At 37.4% G+C, this 26,529-nt stretch overlaps 1 protein-coding gene across 3 annotated transcripts; it reads left to right on the top strand.

Moving 5' to 3' along the window:
- The first annotated feature begins 1,170 nt into the window (after positions 1-1,170).
- On the top strand, positions 1,171-26,221 carry LOC125253557 (erythroid membrane-associated protein-like). Of its 3 annotated transcripts, XM_048167580.1 has the most exons (6): positions 1,171-1,534; positions 5,830-5,919; positions 7,340-7,402; positions 9,287-9,358; positions 18,889-18,915; positions 25,528-26,221. In XM_048167580.1, exons 1-6 carry the CDS (start codon positions 1,351-1,353, stop codon positions 26,073-26,075), a joined length of 984 nt encoding a protein of 327 aa, XP_048023537.1. In that variant the 5' UTR covers positions 1,171-1,350; the 3' UTR covers positions 26,076-26,221. The 3 variants fall into 3 exon arrangements, with proteins under 3 accessions (XP_048023537.1, XP_048023538.1, XP_048023539.1); XM_048167581.1 differs by lacking the exon at positions 7,340-7,402; XM_048167582.1 differs by lacking the exon at positions 9,287-9,358.
- Positions 26,222-26,529: the final 308 nt, after the last annotated feature.

Raw genomic sequence — 26,529 nt, 5'->3', positions numbered from 1 at the left:
TTTAATAAATGCATTATGCAGTGTTTTATTGTGCAGTAAAGTTGAACTGTTTGGCAAATGTAAGAGTGTGTTTAGATCACTGTGTTAACTGTTTTGAGAGCAGGTACATTAGAAATGTGTAAAATCGATTGAGAAAAACTGTAAATAAAAAAGCACTTTCTTCCCTATAGCTAAGACAGATCATTATGATACCAACACCAAGCTCATGGATTCAGAAAGAAGAAAGAGTTCATATACAGTATTAAATTAAATATAATATTTGGATAAAAGAATCTGCCAAAAGCATAAATATAAATATCAGAATCAGAAAAATCTTTATTGCCAGGTATGTTTGTACTTCCACAGTACAAATAGAAGAACAGTGCAGCACAGATAATAAAAATAATGAAAATAGAATAAGTAAATAATATACAAAATAAATATATATATATATATATATATATATATATATATATATATATATATATATATATATATATATATATATATATATATATAAAAATACACAGCATACAAAAAATAGACAGTATGTACAAATGCAAGGAAATGTAAATAAGAAGTTCCCGTTCCTGTGCCTGGGCGTTGTGGTGCTGACCAGACAGCAACAGTTCAAAGAGGAAGTGGCATGGGTGTGAAGGGTTCAGAATTATTTTGCCAGCTCTTTTACTCAATCTGGATGATACAGTTCTTGGAGAGTGAGGAGGGGTTTACCAGTGTGTGAAGTTTATCATTTGACTTCCTGTGACTACACACTATAATAGTATCCCACGGTTTCACAAGGTTTACAGTTTTTTTCAACTGCTTACACACATTTTCAAAACTTTTTTTTTTTTTTTTTTCAAAACTTTACTCACAAATCCAAGAATTGCACACACAAAATGCAAAATGATTCACATCTCTTGCAAAATGAAACACTGCTTTAAAATATCACAAACATCTCAAAAGCAAACATGCCTTACATTGCAAACACATTTGCCATAATATTCTATTTTTGGATATATCATATACACACAGTTATTGTGTTAAATAGAGAATTGTGTGTTGTGTTTTGCAAAAAGTGTTTTATGAAATTGAAAACAAAGTCAAAGGCTGAGAATTAAGGTATGGTTTTGCAGATTTGGTGTGTGGTTCTGCTGTTTGAGTGTCAGGTTTCAGAAATTGTGTGACAAGTAAGGATTTTGTGTGTAAGCAGTTGAAAAAAACTGTAACTGAAAATTTGAAATGAGTTCTAGAATACATTATTAAAATGTCTGGTTGGGTCAATGTGTTGAAATATATTCTGTTAAAAAAGTATTTTACTGAAATAAACCCAGTGTAAATTCAGGAATAGTTCCAGACAGAAATGCTGCAATGATTCAAGGGTTCAGAAATAATTTCCTTTTTCTCACCAAATTTCTAACCACAGGTCATTTCACTGAAGAACTGGAAAGCGAGAGGAAAGTCAGTCCCTCTAAGTGGACTAAAGCTCTTCTGATTTTTCTGGGTTTGACGCTCATTTTTGCTCTCGGGGGTCTCTGCACTCTCTGGATCCTTTGTGAGTATAACCGATATTTACTGAAAATACTTCTACTTCATATCAGTGTATAGTAGCTTCATTACAACTTGCAATGCAATTTTTAGTAGCTTTTTATTGGTAAACAAAGCTGTTTTCAAGTATTGTCAAACAAGCCTCCATATTGAAGGTGTAAACTCATTAATTAAGCCTGAAAACGTCTCGGTTACATATGTAAATCTTCAGGAGTGAGTATGGCCTAAAATAATAAACAAGAGAAGCTAACTAAGATTTAGAGCTGCCTACCCTGCATAAAAACATAGATGAAAATCAACAACATAAACTTCCCTGAACTTCCTATCTACCCAAAATAAAGGAGAAAATATTACACACAAAATAAAAAGGTACTCTCCCCATACATTTCCCACTTAACCATAAACTAGTAAATGGAGCTAATAAGAAGTGATACAATACCTTTTAGTTATCAACAGAGAGCAAAGTCAATACCTAATTTTAAAATACCTTTTTATTTACCCACAGGTTAAAAAAAAAAAAATCAACATTAGAAGGGTACAATACCTTTTAGTTACCCTCACAATTAAACTGGTGGGCAAACTGGTGATGGGGCGGTTGATACCAGGGCTCCGATGCTCCAACGCAGTTTTCAAAGCACTATAGTATCACACACTGTACCAATGACAATAACACGTGATTGATAATAATAATAATAATAATAATAATTCCTTACATTTATATAACGCTTTACATATTGAAGGGGGAATCTCCTCAACCACCACCAATGTGCAGCATCCACCTGGATGATGCGACGGCAGCCATATTGCGCCAGAATGCCCACCACACACCAGCTGATTGGTGGAGAGGAGACAAAGTGATGAAGCCAATCAGTGTATGGGGATGATTAGGAGGCCATGATTGACAGAGGCCAATGGGCAAATTTGGCCAGGATGTCGGGGTTACACCCCTACTCTTTTCGAATGACATCCTGGGATTTTTAACAACCACAGAGAGTCAGGACCTCGGTTTAACGTCTCATCCGAAGGACGGTGCTTTTTGACAGTATAGTGTCCCCATCACTATACTGGGGTGTTAGGACCCACACAGACCACAGGGTGAGCACCCCCTGCTGGCCTCACTAGTTTTCCAGGAGGTCTCCCATCCATTGATTGATGACGTTTGATGCTTCGAACGATCCAACCGTCTCCATTGACATTATATATATAGAGGGGAACGTATTCGGTGACAGGTGAAATAATTCTTTGACATGGCTAAAAATAATTCATGTTTTTTTTCCTTTGTTTGTTTAGCATAACCTGTCGCCGATTACGTTCCCCTCTAATGTATTTCTTCTAGTAATATGACCGTCTGGCTGACCGAGTCCAGCTCCATACCGAGATAAGAGAAGGGGCCTGAAGGGGAGGACCATGTACTGATATGCTTGACTCTGGAACGTTCTGTGACGAGGAAGTATTAAGACATGAAAGTATATGTCCTTCAGGTTGATCGCTTCAAACCAATCTTGGGGATAGATGCATTCGAAAACACGTTTCTGCATCAACAATTTGAACGGAAGCTTGTGCAAGGCCCGTTTCAAAACTTCCAGGTCCAAGATTTGTCTTAAAGGTCCACAATATAACATGTGTTCATGTTTCGCGTGTAAAAAAACACAGTATTTTTCACATAATTTACTTATCTGTATACCGCTGTTTCCACTGTCATAAAAACGGGCTGATGACTTCCCTGTTCTATGAAGTCCCTCCTTCAGAAATACGTAACGAGTTCTGATTGTGCCAGCGGTTCCTGTGTTGTGATTCGACAGCAGCTTAGCGAACCCAGAGCCATTCGGTTGTTAAGTCTGATGTCACGCGGCAGCGCTTCCGGGTCCTAACGCTCTATCTCATACCACAAGAAAACAACAAATGGTGCTAATATACATACACGATGTGGTGTAATACTACAAAAAAATTATAATCATAACCTTTATCTCCATACCAAAATTCCAGATGGCCAGATAATGATTCATCTTTTATAAATCAATAAAATATTAATATCTGTGATGCTGTGAGCACGGAGACTGTTGTGTAGACTGTAAGTATTTAAAATGTTTAACTTTTTAAAATGATTGATGTTTAAAATGAATGAATAGCGCTCATAAACGGCCGTTGATGGCATTCTTAAGTGAAACGAGTCGAGGCTTGGACCCGGAAACGGCGTTCCTTACGTCACGACTTAACAAGCGGATAGAGAGCGCACCTTGCCCGGAAAAGTCACGCCTCTTACCATAACGTGTGCTGCACATAGTTTTACATGTGGATTATTGTGGTGTTGTGCCGAATGAACACAAAATACAATAATTCCCGAGAGACTGAACTCTTTAATCTCCACAAGCAGCGACAGAAAATGTACAACGTTAGCACTCACTCAGAAGAGTACCTCATACGGAAAACAGCCATATACATAAACATAGTCCCCTCTTGTGGCCATTATGTGCACTGCAGTCCAACATTAACTATTGCAGTAAGGATACCACAATTATAATTTTCAGGAACCGAGTTAAACATAAATTGTAACCATTGATCTCTAAGTACAGCGTCCCTGGGAAGGCCAAACAAAGGTGATTGGACTGCGGGATGAAAATAACAGCGTTTCGGCGACATGGCGACAAACACACTCTACAAACGCAACTCTTGCTCTTCTCCGTGGGAGCGCAACAAGACCACGCCCCCTTTTTTTGTGTATTCCTGTGGGCGGAAGTTAGTCAAAAAACTGTTTTAGTGACGTCATTAAAGAAGGAAGTAGAGGGATGTAGTCCAAACTGGCAGTTCGATGTAGGCGACTTCTGTTAAATAAAATGTCTCGCTTGGCATTGAACTTTGAGCTTTAAAATTTTACAGATTTTATTTATACTCTAACAGCAACATTACACACTAACTAAAGTTTGAAACATGGGATCACGAAGAACGGGACCTTTAAACCACTGCCTTTCTTGTGTACAGTGAAGTAAGGGCTGTAAAAACCTGACTACATATCGGCTGGAGGGACCGGCATGATTGCAACCTTCACCAGTAGGACTGTGTTCTCCACTCATAAGACAGGGGTGACGATATTACGCACCGAAGATATGTTGCATCTGTGACAAGCAGGCGGAGTTGCTTCAGCCGGTGACTGGGTGGAGGCAGCAGCTGATCGCCAGGGCAGGATGTGCTTTATACCCTCCGTCTGCTTTTGTGCAGCTAAGAACTGCTGGACAAACTTCTCAACTGCGTCGCCAAAAAGGCCGGCCTCAGAGATATTAGCGTAGAAGTACCGATCCTTGTCGGGCTCATGCATATCTGCCAGGTTCAGCCAGAGATGGCGTTCCTGGACCACTAAGCTGGACATCGCTTAAGCCAGGGAGCGCACAGTGACTTTCGTCACTCTTAAGGTGAGGTCCCTCACTGCATGCAGTTCCTGCAAAACCCCTGGGTTGAAACTTCCCTTGTGCAGTTCATTTAGCGCTATGGCCTTATAGACCTGCAGGAGCGCTATGGCATGCAGGGCAGAGGCAGCTTCCTCACAGGCTCTGTAAGTCTTTCCCACCAGGGATGTGCCAAAAAAGGTTCCATCAATGATCTCATGTCCTCGTCATGCAATTCTGGGAGGAAAGTAACCAATTGTCCAACCTCGAGCGTTTGGGACACAGTGGAGGATCGACATCCGGCAGAGCGCCAAAGGAAACGACTGGCACAGCATGTGACGGCCAGCATGAATGAATGTAGTGCAGTCCACTGCGTGCTCGCAGCTCATTGAAGGTGCAGCACCGCCTGCAGGAACACTACCCGCAGTGTTCATTCTCAAAACAGTGAGATAAATGTGAAAACAGCTGTTGGATTAGCTCAGAGAACAGCAGTCCTCGCTGCACAGCACTGTATGACACGAACACCACAGATGAAGAGGCTTTCCCCGAAGAACTGACTCATTTTGTAGATTCTCAGCAGAAGCAGGTTAGTAGAACCGTTCAGCTCCAAAGCGAAATGAAAAGATGCGAAGCACCTGTTCCTCATTACATACTCGCGCTGCGAGGCGGAGCAACAGATGCAAAAATCGTATTCGTATGCCAATTCGTTTCGTTTATTTAGACTTGAAGTGGATTGGTCTCTCAAGCGATCCCCCAATTCGTTGGTTCAGTTCTGACGCAAAGTCAAATGTGACCAACTGAAAGGGAAGTTATTTTGCAAACTCCATTCAAACTCTGATTGTAGATCATTTTAGTCTTAAGTGTGCATGTTATGGACTTTCCTAAAAAAAATATTTCCCACTGTTGCTTTTGTCTTAATCAGATAATAATAAGCATGCCGATTTCGAATCACTGAAAGAGCAGCACATAATGGTTTCAAAACAACTTGCAGCTCAAATGATCAACAGCACAGGTGAGAAAACAGTACAACCCACTGAGCAAATTATGTCCAGAAGACGTCTTTTTCAGGTCTTGTCTCAGGTTGAAAAGACGTCCACTGAGGGGCCAGAATGAAAGTTTTTATGACGTCTTTTTTGGACGTCTTCTGAACATCCGATATAGACGAACACGCACAATCACCAAAGGAGAAAAATCACAATTTTTAAGCCACCATCGTGGAGATGAGTGTTTGCTTTAGTTGGGCTCTTGATCCTTGCCTTATTAATATTAGAATTTGTTTGGGCTGTTAACTCAGTCATAACAGCCAGAAAAGCAAAAAGAAATGATCAGGTGTTGGTTATGTTTTCACATAATCATTGTTTGATCTGAATCACTGAACTCATCTAGAGCCCAATCTCTGAGTTAGATTTACATTATTGATTACAGCATCACTGTGATTCTATAGCAGAAGATCAGCTTTATCAATGCGATTCACATGATTTCAGAAAAGGTGTGTTAAACAAAAAAAAAAGCTTCTAATTTAGGCACACACAGACATCAAGAATCATCCTGTGAATCTCAACAGTGGTGACCATCAAAAAGCATGTTGCAGTGCATTCTGGGAGCAACCAATCAAAATTCATTCATGGCTCCCATCATGCATTGCTGCATGAATAAATTATGAGCTTAATTGTTTTAGTAATTTCCTTTATTCTCATATTTTATTTTGTTCTGTTTATGTGACTTTTTAGTAGCTTGTTTTCTAATGTTCAGAGTTGATCTGTTGATCAGAATATGTTGCTTGTCACCGTTGTTGAGATTCACAGGCTGATTCTGATTGTCTGTGTGTGCCTAAGAGAAATTTTCTTTTTTTTGCTCAGAACAACTGTTTGTGAAATCCTTCAGATTATATTGATAAAGCTGATCTTGTGCTGTAGAATCACAGTGATGCTGTAATCAATAATGTAAATCTAACTCAGTGATTGGGCTCTAGATGAGTTCAGTGATTCAGGTCTAATAATGATTATGTGAAAACATAACCAACACCTGATCATTTTTCTTTGCTTGTCTGGCTGTTATGACTGAGTTAACTGCCCAAACAAACTCTAATATTAATAAGGCAAGGGTCAAGAGCCCAACTAAAGCAAACACTCATCTCCACGATGGTGGCTTAAAAATTGTGATTTTTCTCCTTTGGTGATTCTGCATGTTCGTCTATATCGGATGTCCAGAAGACGTCCAAAAAAGACGTCATAAAAACTTTCATTCTGGCCCCTCAGTGGACGTCTTTTCAACCTGAGACAAGACCTGAAAAAGACGTCTTCTGGACGTAATTTGCTCAGTGGGAAGTTTCATAAACAGTAGAGCACAGACATGTTTGTTACCAGTGTTGAGTGTTCACTGAACTGACCATGTGAGTAATTTTATCTGCATTTTCCCCCATTTTCTTCAAGTTATGATAAGAGAACAAGATGAACTTAGAACCAATTACACCGAACAGCTTCAACTTCATGATGGTGAGTTGGCTTTTATTTGACATTTTCATTAAAAACAATGGTGGGACTTTGCCTCTTGGTGGCGCTATAATAGAAAAAGTAAACATGAAATTGCCATTAACTACAATACAGTAGTTACAATACCAATGTACAAAAATACACACAATTATTAAAATATGCATGCAACAGAAACAGAAATTTAGAATGCAATTCACTTATACATGAAACAGATGTAAAAAAAAAAAAAAATGCACAACGCAATGCACTTATGAATGCAAGGCAACCAATGAAATCAACGACCATAAAAAAATATGGACATAGTCTCTGTGACGGCACCCATAGGTTTCTGAAGAGCCGGCCGTCATCATCTTGGCAGTGCGCCACCGTGCGTCACTCCAGGATAACTGAAAATGGGCAAAGAGCCGGGACATGGGTGGAGCTGAGGTGCCTAGCAGGCAGTCCACGTTCACACAGCAGCAGAATACGCTTGTCAGTTCTTTTTTTTGTGTGTGTTTGTGTGTGGTTTCGCTTTTGGTAACTTACAGCGACGGTAATATGAGTTGTGTGTCATCTGAAGATTATAGATCCACTCACTTTTCTCTCCTGGAGTGGCTCCCGTCAGTGCAGTGTCATGTGCAAGATGTGGAAGGATGTGAGACATGAGTGCAATGATTAAATGGAACGGCTTGTGCTTTTAGTTTATTGTGCTTTAAGGCTTTATTGTTACTTTACGGCTTAATATAATATAAACGGATCAGTTAGAAAAAAAATTCACCCCCCTCACAGTTGTCATGAAGGGCAAAACCACAATTTCTACCAGGCTATAAATGTGTTTTTTCTGCTGTAAAGTTGGGCACTTTAACATAGGGCTCAATGAGATTCTGCTCTCTTTTGGAGCCTGTCTCTAGCGGCCAGTCGATGAATTGCAGTTCTTACTTCCATATTGGCTTCTAGAGAAACTGGAGGTTGCCGCTTGGAACAAATATGTGCAACAATACAAATATGCATGCAAAGCATGATATGAAATGCACAAAAAATGTGTACTTACTCAATCAGGATCTTCTCCCACATTGTGAAGCAGTTTTTCTGATCGTGTCAAAGCTAGTGTGGCTGCAAGATTCAGTCACTCAGATGATCAAGCTCCTCCAAAAATTGACTTCACACCAAAAAACACCTCTCGTGAAGCCATTGTGCAAAGACAAATTGTTCCAACCAGTTCCAATGCAATAATTTGAAAAAAAAAAAAAAAAAACACTGTCCAATCTCTCTAACTAGCCTAAAACTGTAACTCAGCTGCTCGTCCTGCAGGGTGCCACCTTCAAACTGCACTCAGTGGCCCGCCTCCTCAGCTTTAGAAAGGGAGAACTTGGGCTCTGGATGGTTTAGAAGCTTGATCGACATATCTATAGAGAGCTACGATCGTGAGTTTTATTCACGTAGGACACAATGCATGTGTCACAGAGTCAACAACATCAACAGCACCAGAACTCTACACTCCACCAACTTGTTCCCAGTCACCAGTACTAATCACTATCACCTGTCACCAATCACCACCGATCATCACCCAGCACTATATAAACTCCTTTCACTTCGGTTCACCATTGTCTGGTCTCATCGGTCTTTCAAGACCACTTACCTGCACAATACCTAACTGAATGGTCATTCAGCCAGCAAACCAGTTGTTTATACTTTACCTGTGTTGCATTGATTTATTTCATAACTGCGTGATGATGTAATTAACAATCGCAGTTAACAAAGATCATTGAAGCTAAGGGTAATAAAAGCTTTTGGCTGCATCAAGTTTCATAAACAGTAGAGCACAGACATGTTTGTTACCAGTGTTGAGTGTTCACTGAACTGACCATGAGAGTAACTTTATCTGCATTTTTCCCCATTTTCTTCAAGTTATGATAAGAGAACAAGATGAACTCAGAACCAACTACACCAGAGTTAAAGAACAGCTTCAACTTCTTGATGGTGAGTTGGCTTTTATTTGACATTTTCATTAATTATTTTGAGCTTTTTAAAATGCAATAGACTTCAGTTCTGACTTCAGTTTTCTAAATGGCTTCTAGTGTTTCCTTTATTATTTAATTGTATTTTCATCAGGATTGAAGAAAGAGTTTAAATGGACAAATGCATGCAAAAATATGACAAAATGTCTGTCTTGGGGACTTTTTAACTCTTCAGCTCTGCAGCACATTTTGATTTATTTTTTTTGTTTGTTTGTTTGTTTGTTTGTTTTTTTGTTTAGGCATATCTAAATTTAAAAGAATGCCTACCCACAAACATTGGAGTAAATTTATGTAAATTGTCTAATTTTACAGAAAATACTCTAAATTTGAACACACTGGTGGAATATTGTATGTATTTTAGGTGTTTTTTTTTTTTTCACAATTTTGTGATAACCACAGATAAATAGATGTTGATAGTTTTTTTTTTATTGATTTATTTTTTTTATTTTTTTTATTTGGGAGTCTGTAATTTAGTCCCTGAAGATGTGATCTTCTGTTGATTCCACTAGGTGGCAGTAAACAGGGAAAAAATAATCTACTTGATATCTCCTTTTAAACAAAAGTTATTGAGATTTAACTGAAAGGAGGCATTGGTGTCTCTAAGTGTACTTTTGCCATTTCCATTTTTGATTTCTGAAAGAATTGGGAATACCTGAATTTAAAAGAGCACCCTACTCATATTCATTGGAGTAAATGGGTAAAAAAGGTCTAATATTACAGAAAACTCTCTAAATTTGAACACAGTGGTAGAATATTGCATATTTAGGGGCCAAGCACTGAAGGTACGGATACACCTATTGTAATCGTTGCCGTTTCTATTCTTCTTCTTCTTCCATTTATGCTCTGGGAGTCTATGGCAGCCCATAGAACTGCTTGCGGGAAAGTTGTGAAATAATCTATTGTAATTGTTGCCGTTTCTATTCTTCTTCTTCTTCCGTTTATGCTCTGGGAGTCTATGGCAGCCCATAGAACTGCTTGCGGGAAAGTTGTGAAATTTGGCACACTGACAGAGGTCAGTCCCAACATTAACCACAGCAATTTTGGAGTCTCTAAATCAATCCTTCTAGTGCCATCAACTGTCAAAATTTTCACTCATGTTTATGTTAGTAACGTTTAAACTGTAAGGGCTAGAAACAAAATTCTTTTTCCTCTGGTTCCTTGGCTTAAGATGATTTGACTAAACCCCATGACCATCATTTCCGTCATGAAAATATGTCCGCCATTTAGAAATTTCTAAAAAACCTACTTTTTCGGACTCCTTCCTAGGACATTGCTTTGATTTTCACAAAAGATCATCTTCAGACCATATTCGACAAAAAGTTATGGAATTCAAGTCGATTCATCAAAGCTTTTTCGAAAAAATGTAGTGCTTGCGAAATTAGAAATGAAGCTCTATCTCCTCAATGTTTTATCGTATTCAGACCAAACTTGGTACATGTCATAACAAGCATGATCTGAGGTTACAGGCTGCGTTTTGGCACAGCATCACCTACTGGTCCAGAGTTATGAAAAAGGGTCAAATTACCATAATAGCCATATCAGCCATTTTGGCTGTTGGACATTTTGAATTTTCTATTAAAATGCTGTATTTTATAAATGCATGAACAGATTGTTATGAAACTTGGTATGGGTCATCACCATGATCCCCTGAAGGAGCCTGCAAAGTTTCGGACCAGCACCACCTGGTGGTAAAATCAAATATTCAAATGCTTATAACTTTGGATATGGTTGACTTATTTTCAAGAGAGTCACCTTCTTAGACTTGAATCCTTGCTGGATCTAACGATACCAAACATGCCAGGTTTTGCCTTATGGTTTGTGCAACATTGTGATTAAAAAAAACAAATATCGCAAATATCTTTGAAACCATTAGTCGAATCAAGAAGAAACCTCGTAGAAAATTCTGAAACATAGGTTGCTGGCTACATGCTAATAACCAAATGTCAAAATATTGATAATAAATGGCAATAAAATGCAAACAAAGTTGTCCATGGGTCATTTTTTTTTTATGTGCTCATACATATAGATGTCTATAACTCTAAAACAAAATGAAATTTTCATCAAATTTGACACATATGTATGGGCTCACTCTGAGGAGACATAAAAAAAATGGTGGGATTGTGCCTCTTGGTGGCGCTATAATAGAAAAAATAAACATGAAATTGCCATTAACTACAATACAGTAGTTACAATACCAATGTACAAAAAATACACACAATTATTAAAATATGCATGCAACAGAAACTTAGAAATTTAGATTGCAATTCAAATTGCATTCTAAATTTCAAAAAAAAAAAAAAAAAAAAAAAAAAAAAAATGCACAAGGCAATGCACTTATGAATGCAAGGCAACCAATGAAATCAATGGCTGTAAAAAAAAAAAAAAAAAATGGACATAGTGTCTGTGACGTCAGACGTCAAACACTGAAGAGTGTTTTTGTAGCCTAAAGTGGACGGAGCCGGTCGTCGTCATCTTGGCAGTGCGCCACCGTGCGTCACTCCAGGATAACTGAAAATGGGCAAAGAGCCGGGACGGGGGTGGAGCTGAGGTGCCTAGCAGGCAGGCCACATTCACACAGCAGCAGAATACGCTTGTCAGTTCTTTTTTTGTGTGTTTGTGTGTGGTTTCACTTTTGGTAGCTTACAGCGACGGTAATATGAGTTGTGTGTCATCTGAAGATTATAGATCCAGTCACTTTTCTCTCCTGGAGCGGCTCCCGTCAGTGCAGTGTCATGTGCAAGATGTGGAAGGATGTGAGACATGAGTGTAATGATTAAATGGAACGGCTTGCACTTTTAGTTTATTGTGCTTTAAGGCTTTATTGTTATTTTACGGCTTAATATAACATAAACAGATCAGTTAGAAAAAAATCACCCCCCTCACAGTTGTCATGAAGGGCAAAATTAGCTATACAGACCAAAACCACAATTTCTACCAGGCTATAAATGTGTTTTTTTCTGCTGTAAAGTTGGGCACTTTAACATAAGGCTCAATGAGATTCTGCTCTCTTTTGGAGCCTGTCTCTAGCGCCCAGTCGATGAATTGCAGTTCTTACTTCCATATTGGCTTCTAGAGAAACTGGAGGTTGCCGCTTGTAACAAATATGTGCAACAATACAAATATGCATGCAAGACATGATATGAAATGCACAAAAAAATGTGTACTTACTCAAAATCAGGATCTTCTCCCACATTGTGAAGCAGTTTTTCTGATCGTGTCAAAGCTAGTGTGGCTGCAAGATTCAGTCACTCAGATGATCAAGCTCCTCCAAAAAATGACTTCACACCAAAAAACACCTCTCGTGAAGCCATTGTGCAAAGACAAATCGTTCCAACCAGTTCCAACGCAATAATTTGAAAAAAACACTGTCCGATCTCTCTAACTAGCCTAAAACTGTAACTCAACTGCTCGTCCTGCAGGGTGCCACCTTCAAACTGCGCTCAGTGGCCCCGCCTCCTCAGCTTTAGAAAGGGAGAACTTGGGCTCTGAATGGTCTAGAAGCTTGATCGACATGTCTATAGAGAGCTACGATCGTGAGTTTTATTCACGTAGGACACAATGCATGTGTCACAGAGTCAACATCGTTAGCCTCATAGCATAATTGCCTAAGTCATTCATTTTCAAATGATACTTAGGCAATTATGCTATGAGGCTAACGACATGCTTGTTTGAGATGCGCCTAGCCTCGCCTGAAGTTCAGCCGAGAGTAGGCGGCTGCAGTGAGGGGAGGAGTGAAAAAAGTGCAGGCAAGTGGAACAGTTCTCTGTTCTCGTAGTGGATCAGAACGTACGAGATCAAAGGCAGATATAGCGGGATTCACACTCGTGCGCTGTGTTGCTGAAAAACTGGATGTAATTTAAGTTCTGTTGCTTTTATATGAAAATAAACATAATGAACAATACACCCAAAGTACTTGTTATTTATTTCCATTCGAAAGATGAGTGTATCAATCATTTTTACTTTAATTGTAGACATGTTTTTATATATATATATTTTTTATAAATGACAACGTTCACATAACCCATAGAGAGCACTGTATCAGAGAGTTTAGGAATATTCACACATTATTTTTACACATAAAAACATATTAAAGTTTTAAAATCAAACATTTTAAATCAGATCAATACATCACGGTTGTTTAAACCAATAAGCATAAAGCTGTGTCGTCAGCAAACCGTTTCCCATCGTGCTTTTGGTCAGCGCAGTCGGTGGAGAGCAACTGCGCCCGACTGCAGAATCCGATACGTCCGCCTCGCATTCGCGAGAGGTTTCTGACACACGTCGGCATGACATCAGAGCAAGGCGGCCCACCCTCGGACACATTTCTAACCGGCATGCATCTCGCGGTGATCACCGGTGATCGGTTCTGCGCAGAATTTGCTCATCTCAAACAAGCCTAATAACAGGTGTGTTCGAGCTCATGCAGCGCCGCACAGACCGATCGGCGGCTGACTTGAAGCAGTGCATGCCGGTAAGAAATTTTGTCCGACTTGAGACAGCGCCGACGTCATGTGACTGTGACGTATGGCTTCAAAGTACCACGAGAGCGATTCGAGATCAGCCGCCTGAAGGTGTGTTCGACATCGGCTGCGGTTGGATGTAACCGATCGGCGAGATTAGCCGCGCGTGCAGGCGGGGAGGAGCTGAAAACGGAGACGTGAAGTCGGACACGCTGTGGTTCCCGTAGTTTGCTGCATTTACGTCAGTCATGGCTGATCATGTGGCGTTTGCTGTAAACTTATGCTTAATACTGTAAAAGTTTGTATGAAAGTCCAAAATAAACCTATACACAAAACCTTTATAAACAAATGAATCAAATAACAACAATGTAAAAAAAAAAAAAAAAAGATGAAAACGACATGAAATATGAATTGTAGGCTACTGTTTTGAAAGTGCGTGTATGAGCATGAGTGGAACTGAAGAGGCTTACACTTACAGCATCTGTTTTTACAAGAATAAAGTTCAATATAAGCATATATTATTTAAATACCAATGTTGTGGGGTCTACGTTTCTTATCAGTTTTATTTTGATAAACATGACACAATATCGTGACTTCATGAAAAGAGCTTTAACTGTTATAAAAATACAGATTTGTAAGCATTCGTGGAACTGAAGGCGTGAAAATAAACACGAAACACACGTGATCGTTGTCATGCGGTGAATCCGGCCAATCGTGAAACAGCTGTGTCGTCATCACAGCTCGTGCAGCTCCTCTTGAGAAACTGCGCTGGCTGCCTCAGGCGGCTGATCTCGAATCGCTCTCGTGGTACTTTGAAGCCATACGTCACAGTCACATGGTGTCGGCGCTGTCTCAAGTCGGACAAAATTTCTTACCGGCATGCACTGCTTCAAGTCAGCCGCCGATCGGTTTGTGCGGCGCTGCATGAGCTCGAACACACCTAAAATCAACAGCACCAGACCTCTACACAACACCCACTTGTTCCCAGTCACTAGAGTACTAATCACCATCACCTGTCACCAATCACCACCGATCATCACCCAGCACTATATAACACTTACACTTTCACTTCAGTTCACCATTGTCTGGTCTCATCGGTCCTTCAAGATCACTTACCTGCCTCCTTACCTGTACAATACCTAACTGAATGATCATTCAGCCAGCAAACCAGTTGTTTATACTTTACCTGTGTTGCATTGATTTATTTCATAACAGCGTGATGATGTAAATAACAATCGCGGCTAACAAAGATCATTGAAGCTAAGGGTAATAAAAGCTTTTGGCTGCATCACATGTTTTGATCTGCAAATCTGAGACATATTACAGTGTCGTTTGGCCATGCATGCTGACAAGTAAAAATAGTCTAATTTTAAAGAAAACAACCTAAAGAAAGCTGATATGGTGTTTGAGGCAGAGTTGATCTGGTTAAACATTCAGTTATGTCTTCAGTGAACATAATCAGCTGGGAAAGTAATTAAATGCTTCTCAGTGTATTATGCCTCCTTCATGTGCTGTCAGAATTATAAATAATAATAAATAATAATAAATACCAGTTTCCTATATTAAAAACTTGGACATAAATGCCCTCACAAGTAAAAATTTCAACATGTTCTCCAACCAATACGACCATATAGGTCGTTTGTCACTTCCCTGAAATACGACCCATAGGAGCGTTTACTAAAGTGGCGCCCCTATCGACAACAGGACACTTTCATTTTAATTCATGAAATATGACTCATAGGAGCATTTGCTAAAATTGCGCCCCTTTCGACAACAGGACACTTTCATTTTAATGTAGTGTTCCCTTATATCCGCATCATGTTTCAGGTTTTGTGTAGCTCAATTGGTAGAGCATTGCAATAACAATATGCAATCATGTGATCATGCGATCGTGGGTTCGATCCCAGGGAACACATGTGCTCATAAAATGTGTATGCACTATAAGTCACTAAGGTTAGGTTTACGGATGGGGGTGGGTGTAGTCGTTAATAAAAAAATAGTTTTGGTAAATGGAAAGAGACGAAATGGTGTAAAAAGTCCACATATTGCATTTAAATGAACACGCATTTTGATTGGTAATGACAGTAATACGTCATTTCATGACGACAGACGTAACACGACACTGTCATTATTTTTACGCCCACTAGAGGGCGCATGACTTCAAAACGTAAATATAGGTCGTAGTCAGAGGTGGACATTCCAGGGGTCAGAAAGTAAAAGTCCTGCCATATTTTTATTCCACCCACTGAAGCATTAATGAGATAAATAAGTGATTAATTGAGTGATGATTGAGCATTATTGAAGACACCTGATGATAACAAGCAGAATCACCAAAGGAGAAAATCACAATTTTTAAGTTACCATCATCGAGGTCAGGGTTTGTTTTAGTTGAGCTCTTGACCCTTGACTGTTTAATATTAGATTTTGTTTGGGCAGTTTTAACTGCATTAAAACCAAACAGACAAGCAAAGCAGAATATGTTGCTTGTCACCGTTGTTGAGATTCATATGCTGATTCTTGATGTCTGTGTGTGCCTAAAATATTTTTTTTTTTGTGATGAGGACAACTTTTTTTTTTTTTAATTCTGTATTGTATAAGCTGATCTTCTTTAGAATCACAGTGCTGCTGTAATCAATAACGTAAATCTAACTCAGAGATTGAGCTCTAAATGATTTGATTCAGATCAAATAATGATTATGTGAAAACATAACCAACAACACCTGATAATTTTTTAACTTTGCTTGTCTGATTGGTTTTAATGCAGTTAAAACTGCCCAAACAAAATCTAATATTAAATAGTCAAGAGCTCAACTAAAACAAACCCTGACCTCGATGATGGTAACTTAAAAATTGTGATTTTCTCCTTTGGTGATTCTGCTTGTTATCATCAGGTGTCTTCAATAATGCTCAATCATCACTCAATTAATCACTTAATTATCTCATTAATGCTTCAGTGGATGAGATAAAAATATGGCAGGACTTTTACTTTCTGACCCTGGAATGTCCACCTCTGGTCGTAATAAGGTGCTTGAAAAACGACCTATAGGGTGTTTTTTTTTTTTTTTTGGAGGACAGTCTCAAAAATTTAAATGCGATGAGCTCATAATCACAACTTCAGAAGTGGGAAGTAGGAAAAATAGCATGTGAAGGTGGCAGTAGATCTGTGCATCTGTGCCCGGTTGCATAAAGCACCTTAAGTTTTTCCCTTAAGTATGACACTTAAGGCGTGATTTCCCCTTAACTAAGGGAATGACTTAAGGGTGTTGCATATAATATCTTAAACTGTTCACTTAGGTAAGGGAAACCGTTAAGTGTTTCACGACAGCAACCCAGGTTTTGCCGTTATAAAGTTCTACTGTTGCCATGGACACGTTATTTGTTAATACATATCGTGGTAAGTTTTCACAGAAAACAACATAAGATGGATAAGGAAAACAAAAAAGAAAACCAAATATGAAAGAGAACGACCAGACGAGAAACTCAAATTGATAGTTTACTCAAAATTGAGATTTCTGCCGTCATTCACTCACCCTCATGTCGTTCCAAACCCATAAGACTTTCATTCATCTTTGGATAACAAATAAAGATATTTTTAATATTCTCTCATCATTTATGTCCATTTATTGAAAAACTTCCATATGATTACGGCTGTGTCGGAAGCTCAAACGTGTGCGCAAGAACCAATGAGGTTTGTTTTTGCGTGTGATGTACGCACGTTTGCGCTTCCGTTGTCCATATATGATATGTGCTACATATGTGATCTCATCAATGTTTATGTGAATAAACGGCTAAAGTACAATTTGTTTATCATATAAAGCGATCGATCGTGTCTCGTTAGAAGACTTGGATTGAACCTGCTCACTCCGTGTAACACAAGGTGAAGTTTTCCTAACCTTATGTTATACTTAGGGAAATGACGGTTAAGGGGCTTTAGGCAACACTTACGGTTTTTTAAGGGATTACTTAAGTGAAAAATACATACTTAAGGGAAATTCTTAGGGTTTATGACGTTTCACCTAAAGAAACCCTTAAGTAATACTTAACGGTTATTTTCTGCAACACCCTTAAGTTTAAGGGAAACATAAGGGCGATCTTAAGGGAAAATTACACTTAAGGTGCTTTATGCAACCGGGCACTGGTCTTAAAATGACAGCAGCCTAATAGACCTGCTGCTGTTTCTGTCATTTAATGTTAATCAAACAACAATAGAAAATGAGTCATTCTCTGCTCTTCACTGAATAACATTTATAACTTTAATAAGAATCAATGTTTTTTTTTTTGTTTGTTTTTTACATTTGACTACTTTATTCAATTTCTGAATAGTAGGCTATTATTAGTAGTAGGCTAAATTGATCATTACATTCATATCTATTTTTCTGTTGTATTTGTACTACTATTTTTTGTTTTGTTTTGTTTTCAATTGTATTACGGAACATTTCAATTCACAGTTGTTTGTTGACAGTGAAAACTGCTCTGAAATAATAGACTAAGGGGTTGGGGGTCATTTTGGTGTTTTTATGAATGTAAAGTTTTGCTTAGGGCCCCCAGGGGCCTAGGACATTCACTGCACATCGATCAGATAAAACATGTTGTACACTAGGGCTGACCGATATATCGCATGCAATTGTCACGCGCATTTCGTCAGTAAAGCCGGTTCCCTGATTACCGCTAAATCGCCATCACCTGCTTTCAAATGGAGCGGCATTTAATAGACAGAACCGTAGATCACTGACAAGCTACGCAATATCGTGTTCATATCGCAGATGAATCACCTTCGATAATGAACGCGATATTGCGTGGCTTGTCAGTGATCTACGGTTCTGTCTATTAAATGCCGCTCCATTTGAAAGCAGGTGATGGCGATTTAGCAGTAATCAGGGAACCGGCTTTACTGACTAAATGCGCTTGACAATCGCATGCGATATATCGGTCAGCCCTATTGTACACAATTCTTAAATATAACCTTAAAGCTTATCAATAATTCCACACAAACAAGGATCTGATGATGTTTTATTGTCATGTGTCTCTACAGATCTGAAGAGGATACAGCAGTATGCAGGTACAGTGTGTGTCTGATCTACACTAGATTACATTCATATACTCACAGCTTCATTACTGACATACAGGATGATTAAAAACTGCCCTGGTGAAAAAAAGTATACTTTATTTTATTTCAAATATATTCTCTTTTAAATAGTACATTGCAAATATACTATCAAAAATCTTTAAATATATAAAAAGTATATTCGCATCATGCTTTTACCTATTTTCACAATACGAAATTTTAAAGGTGCCCTAGAAACCAGTTTTAATAAGATGTAATATAAGTCTAAGGTGTCCCCTGAACGTGTCTGTGAAGTTTCAGCTCAAAATACCCCATAGATTTTTTTTTTTTTACTGCCTATTTTGAGCCATAATTATTTATGCACCGATTCAGTGCACGGCCCCTTTAAATCTCGCGCTCCCCCGCCCCCGAGCTCTTGACTGCCTTAACCAGCATAAACAAAGTTCACACAACTAATATAACCCTCAAAATGGATCTTTACAAAGTGTTCGTCATTCATGCTGCATGCATGCATCGATTCCTGTGAGTATAGTATTTATTTGGATGTTTACATTTGATTCTGAATGAGTTTGAGGCTGTGCTCCATGGCTAACGGCTAATGCTACACTGTTGGAGAGATTTATAAAGAATGAAGTTGTTTATGCATTATACAGTCTGCAAGTGTTTAATAATGAAAATAGCGACGGCTCTTGTCTCCGTGAATACAGTAATAAACGATGGTAACTTTAACCACATTTAACAGTACATTAGCAACATGCTAACGAAACATTTAGAAAGACCATTTAAAAATATCACTAAAAATATCATGATATCATGGATCATGTCAGTTATTATCGCTCCATCTGCCATTTTTCGCTATTGTTCCTTGCTTGCTTACCTAGTCTGATGATTCAGCTGTGCACATCCAGACGTCCTGCCCTTGTGTAATGCCTTGAACGTGGGCTGGCATATGCAAATATTGGGGGCGTACATATTAATGATCCCGACTGTTACGTAACAGTCGGTGTTATGTTGAGATTCGCCTGTTCTTCAGAGGTCTTTTAAACAAATGAGATTTATATAAGGAGGAGGAAACAATGGTGTTTGAGACTCACTGTATGTCATTTCCATGTACTGAACTCTTGTTATTCAGCTATGCTGAGGTAAATTCAGTTTTTCATTCGATGGCACCTTTAACATACTTTTAAAATAATTGTAATCCAGTATATTTTCTAAAAATATATTTTAGAAATGTTCTGTGTATTTATTTATTTATTTTATTTATTTATTTATTTATTTTAAGTGTACTTATTTGAACATTACTTTAAAATCTATTTTAGGTATATTTTAAACTGTATGCTCAAAATAGTTATTGTAACAATGCACTAAAAGTACATTTAAAAAATACAATTTATTTAATTCCTGGAAGTTGTAGTGTATTTAAAGTTAAATTTGAGTATAATTCATTTCATGCTTGGAATTAATTTCATTACTTGTACTTATTTCTTTCAGAAAGTTTTAAAATTTGACTAATGCATTAAAAACCCTCTTTTTTAATATATGCAGTGTAGCTTACAATGTGCAAATATGTGTAAATATGTTTAATAAGTTTACACTGGCAGAAAAGAATCATGTTATTGTACACACAAATCTATATTAAATGATTAGCTTCACTTTCAAATGAAAATTAGCCCAAGCTCACCCTCAAGCCATCCTAGGTGTATATGACTCTCTTCCTTCTGATGAAAACAGAGAAATATTAATAAATATCCTGACGCACCCAAGCTTTATAATGGCAGTGAATGGGGGTCACTAGTATGAGCTGAAGGAAGTGCCAGCCAGCCAGCTAGCTCCTGAAGCGAAACGATGCATTTGGGTAAAAAAAAAACAAATCCATATTTAACAAGTTATGAAGTAAAATATCCAGCTTCAGCCAGACCACCTTCTGTATTCAACATACGAAGAAAGTATAAAACTCTTGAAGTTCAAAAAGCTTACGCTACATCCTACGCCTTCCCTATTTAAATTAAGGAAAAGCGTAACTGACGTGATGCATATACAGGATGGCCTGAGGGTGAGTAAACCCTAGTGAAAAAATTGTATACTTAAGCACAATTTATTTGTATGTACTATAGTTTAACTACATGTATTTGTGGCACAGATATTTACTTATGTAACTACTTTCTATGTGTATGTATATCTGTTTGCAACCAACATGATATTCAAAGTGTGAGGACATTATTAAAAAAGGCAAAGGTCATAATTATAAAACTTACTTATTATTTTTGCAACTTAAAACACATTTCCTGTAAACTTTTATCTAGGCCAAAACTATTTTTTATATTAAACAAGTAAAACTCAAATACTGTTCACTGAATTGTATTTAATCATAACAGGTCAACCTAGTATTCAACAAAAATAAATTACTGAAGTAAAAATGTAACAAATGAAATCATTTTATTTGCACAAATTTCTCATGGTTACGTCTGAGCTGTAGGCAAAAGTTTGGTTTGAAAATTCTGCCCTCAGAGCCAGTTAGCAGAAACAAACTAGATGTTTCAGTTCATACCTCATGTTTTCTGTGGTTTGCACAAAAAGAAAGTCTCGTCAAAAAATGTATCATCTAAAAATAATTTGATCATTCTCGGATTTGAAATGCATGGTGAGACTTGTGTCTTTAGCTACAATGACTTTCTAGACTCTAAAGTTTCCTTCTGGCAAATGTGCCAAAATCTGCAACACAGATTCCCAATAGTGTGCACTCCAGCGAGTTCGGCTGTTTAGCAAAAGTACAGCAAAACAAATTGTTGGTGAGTGTGATGGCATTGGCTTTATGGCATATTTGAAACATATCAATCATTGTGGCTCAACCAATAGTCGGATGTTGTGGCAGGCCAATAGGGGTCAAGGTTTAGCTTCAGCAGTTAGTATTTTCAAGTCGTGTGAGAAAGAAAAACCCTACCAGAATGTATTTAAAATAGGTGTAAATGACCATTAAATCCCCAATCACTGAAGTAGGCTGTCATCTTGACCTCCAACATTAGAGGGCAGTGTTGCCATAGAATTCCTGAGATTTCACAAGAAAGGACTTTATTATTGAACTTGTGCCAAATGTTACTTTGTTTTGGTTTACTAATAATTCTCGCTGCATACTTAATGTGGACATTTGTATTCTTATTTGTTTTATTAAGTGTTACATTTTTACCTCACATGCTTTTATTTTGAAGTCTGGAAAAGGAAGTGCAGCGGCACCCTGTGTGTACTTTTGCGCACTTTTTAGGTGAAGCATCATTCTGATTTAACATTGCAAGAGACAAACCTTTGGGTATTCACTGTAAAAATGTTCGTTTAAAAAGGTTTCTTTCTACATCTTAGCTCCTGGCTGAAGGGCACAAGGTACCGTTTTATGTTGTGTGGTAAACTTTGAAAGACTTTGAAGTGTTTATTTTATCTATCTCTTTCTTTAGCTCATGTTGTTATTGCCTCGTCAGTGTTTCTCTTGATTTGCACTCCAGATAGATTGTTTACACTAAATCAGCACTTTAATTTACGCTTTTCTCTCTAAATTGAGATTGTCGGTTTTACCAAAATTAATTAATTAACTCATGTTTCATGTAACGTAGTTAACGTTGCACTCTAAAAGGAGATTGTTGTAACTAAAACAATTCATAATTTCATATAGCAAGTTTACTAAATGTGATTTATTGACACATTATTCATGATGTAAGCCAATTAATTGCAAATTTGTATTCGTTTATAGATTTATGAATATTTGTATACAATTTGCAGACAGATGTCTAATGATTGATTGTTTATTTGTTTTTATTCAGCTCTTACGGTGTTTTGGAAATTAAATTCTTTATAAACATCAGTTCCCGAGAGTAAATTGCATCGGTTCAGCCGGGAATGCTACAATAGGCCTACATTCATTTCACACTAACTAAAAACCCATTAATATACAGTAATCAGTATTTAAAGTGGATCAAAAAATTCTTTAAAGTTGTCCTTAGAAGGTTTTAGGACAACCTTTGATGAAGGGTTTTGATCTGCTTCAAATGTAGACTATTTACAGACATACTGACAAATATTTTAATGAAACTTTATTTGCAGTTCTTCTTTATTGCACAAAGCACAGACATATTTCTAAATATTAAGCCTAAAATGTGTTTAATATCACTATTAGTAAGGATAGTATGATCACTGTATAATTTGAATGTAAGATACATACTTGTACTAAAGTATACTTACAATAGTTCCACTTTAGCATAATCAAATATACTTAAGTATATCTTTAGTTGGACCTCAACACAAAAATACTTGTTCCAGTTTAGAAGACTTTAAGTATACCAATTTAGTACACTAAAAGTACAATTGCAGGGTATTTATATTAAGTACATGCAAATGTAAATGCAATCGTAGTACACTTAGCATAAAATAATTGTTTCAAATAGATTTTAGTATATTAATTTTTCACTAGGGAAGCTTGGGCTAATTTTCATTTGAAAGTGAACTAATTCTTTAAACAACATACCAGCAGCAAGTACCTGCAAGAAAATACAAGTTGAGTGCAGGGTTGCCAGGTTTTCACAACAAAACCCACCCAATTGCTACTTAAAACAAGCCCAATTGTGTTTCGGGGGGGAGGTGAGGTATTATGGTAAAAATCACATCCCGGGGGGTAAAATTTGCATTCCAGGAGCTAAATATCATGTTATTTGGGGTCACTTGAACCCGCAGACATGAAAAAAGTGTACAAGTGGCCCAATTTGGCAACACTAGTTGAGTGGTTGAGTCTTATCGGAATTCAAATGGTCTGTGACCAATCAGATTTTGTTGCTCACTGCCTTCAGCAAATCAGAGCTGCTGACGTCACGGTACACGTCTGAATCCCCTTCGCTCATTCACAGGTGCCTTGCAGGTGAAGTACAATATCACAATGTACTATTTATTTAATAAAACATTGAAAGCGCAATACATCGCTCAATCTTTGGAATCCAGACCAGTTCAATCAAGTGACTTTGCAGTCTGACCTTGATGGTGACGACAACCGGCTAGGAATAAAATGGCCTACGCTGATCCCGGAATGAACCGGAGAAAAAGTCCTGCTATTTGAAGGTAAGTTGTAGTCTACCAGTTATTTCTGATCACTAAATGAAATCTCACAAACTAAAAAATGTTGATGCTTAGTTTTGCTTTGACAAACGGAGAATGAGGTTTCAGCTTGATATCTCCTGAGTTTGTGTGTGGTGGTTTATGGCACATGTATGCAGCACCAAAACGCCCCATTCATATGATTGGTTAAATCAACCCGTATTCTGTACAATATTAATTCATAAGGAGTCGAATAGAGTATAAGCTTGCCTATGTACTGGAAACAATATCAACATAGAGTTCCCTACTGCTAATCCTCATTTACTGTTCAAAAATAGAATTGGATCAATGTAGGATTTAGACAGACTATTGTAAACGTGAATAAAAAGTTGATCATGCTGTCTTACTATTGAATGTTCTGTTAACAGATGCTGTTCTTCACGAGTTTCTGCAGTCAACTCGCTCTGTGTAAGCGGCTATCAGACACAATAATGAGCAGCTCACCTGAAAATGGAATATAATGTGTCATTTGTTTTTGTGTGTAGAAGGTCAGTATGGCCATTGGTAAAAAAATGTTTTATATATATATTTTCAATCAGTGTTCTTTAATGAAAAACATAGTAAGTTTTGCTGAAACCATGTGAAGTTTAAATAAAAGCCATTGGATTTGTTAATGAAATATGTCTCTTCATTATGTTGATACATTTTATTTATTTTAATGGCCTTGAAAACAAATGCGTTCAACATTGGGAAAATGTCTCCTAAGTAATACATTAAATGGTATTGTTGTGTGAGATTATGTAATTCAAAGTACAATAGTCAACAAGTTCATCAACGTTGTCCTAAGAAAAATGTTTTAGGACAACTTTGATGAAGGGTTTTGATCCACTTCAAATGTTGACTACTATATATTGTACAAAGTACAGCTAAGTAATAAAGTATATTGTTATTGACTACAAAGTGTGTAATTGTTAGTATTTGGAATAAGCCAAAGGTACTGAGCATACAGTACACTATTACCTGTAAAATAATATATTCATAGTATATTGCTTATGTGTTTGGAAGACATTTGTAATTCATTTGTAATGTACTTAAATCACAAAGTATACTTATAACACAAATATATACTTATACTTTGTATTATATTTATAACACAAATAAAATATACTTATAACACAAATAAAGTACACTTTAATATCACTAATCAAGCATGTAATTAAGTATATGCCCGTGTAGGGACTAAAGTATACTAAGTATACTTGAAGTTGTTTCAATTTAGATCACAAAAGTACACTAAATATACCTAAAGTTGTGCTTTAATACAATTTAATAACAACTAAAATATACTTAGTACAAAATTAGTTGTTTCAAAATAACATACTTCAAATAAACTAATCATTAACACACTTGAATTATACTGATAATTAGTCTTGCTGCAAGTATACTAGCATACTTTTTTTCACCAGGGATGGAATAAATATTAAAAACAAAATGTCTGTTTTGTGAAGTTGTGATTCATATTCTCTGTTTTCTCAGTGGATGTGACTCTGGATCCTGATACAGCTCATCCTTCTCTCATCCTGTCTGATGATGGAAAACAAGTGAGACATGGAGACATTAGACAGAAACTTCCAGACAAACCAGAGAGATTTAATTACACTGTAAGTGTCCTGGGAAAGGAGGGATTCTCGTCAGGGAAATTTTATTTTGAGGTGCAGGTGAAGGGAAAGACTAAATGGGAATTAGGAGTGGCCAGAGAATCCATTAACAGGAAGGGACAGATCATACTGACTCCCAGTAATGGATTCTGGACTGTGTGGCTGAGGAATGAGAATGAATATGCGGCTCTCTCTGGTACTCCTGTCCCTCTGCCTCTGAGCGTGAAGCCGCAGCGGGTCGGTGTGTTTGTGGATTATGAGGAGGGTCTGGTCTCCTTTTATGATGTGGAGTCCAGCTCTCATATCTACTCTTTTACTGGTCAGTCTTTCACTGGGAAACTCTATCCATATTTTTGCCCAGATCTAAACGATAAAGGTAAAAACTCAGTTCCACTGATCATCACACCTGTCAAATACAATAAATGAATTGATAATATGAAATTGATTGATTAATATATTTTTCAATTGCTAACACACTTTTGTCCAATCTGTAGTCACATTTTCAAAACTCTAAACACATTTAGCAGATCATCCCTCTGTTGTGACCATACCATTAACACAATTCATGTCGTTTTCACACGAAATGCAGTCAATTAACACGTTTCTTAAATGCTTACATTTTCTTTTCATATAAGCTTACCCCATACCAAAATCATGGATCTTTCTCGTCTTATTTGCAAATGCTTAAACACAGCAAGTCAGAAATGAAGACCCAATGTTCCAATCTTTAAATATAGGATAAAACCTCTACTTCTGCAACAACAGCAGTACTGGAAAAGTACTAGAAAAAAAATATAAAACAAATACTGAAACAATTGATAAGCATTTTAATTAGCAGATCACTGAAATATTTAGAAATGGCAGATTCCTATCTCAGTTG

Source organism: Megalobrama amblycephala, linkage group LG18 (genome assembly GCF_018812025.1).
Source record: "Megalobrama amblycephala isolate DHTTF-2021 linkage group LG18, ASM1881202v1, whole genome shotgun sequence".
NCBI lineage: Eukaryota > Metazoa > Chordata > Actinopteri > Cypriniformes > Xenocyprididae > Megalobrama > Megalobrama amblycephala.
Note: the sequence above shows the minus strand (reverse complement) of the source record. Positions and strands in the feature narration are given on the sequence as shown.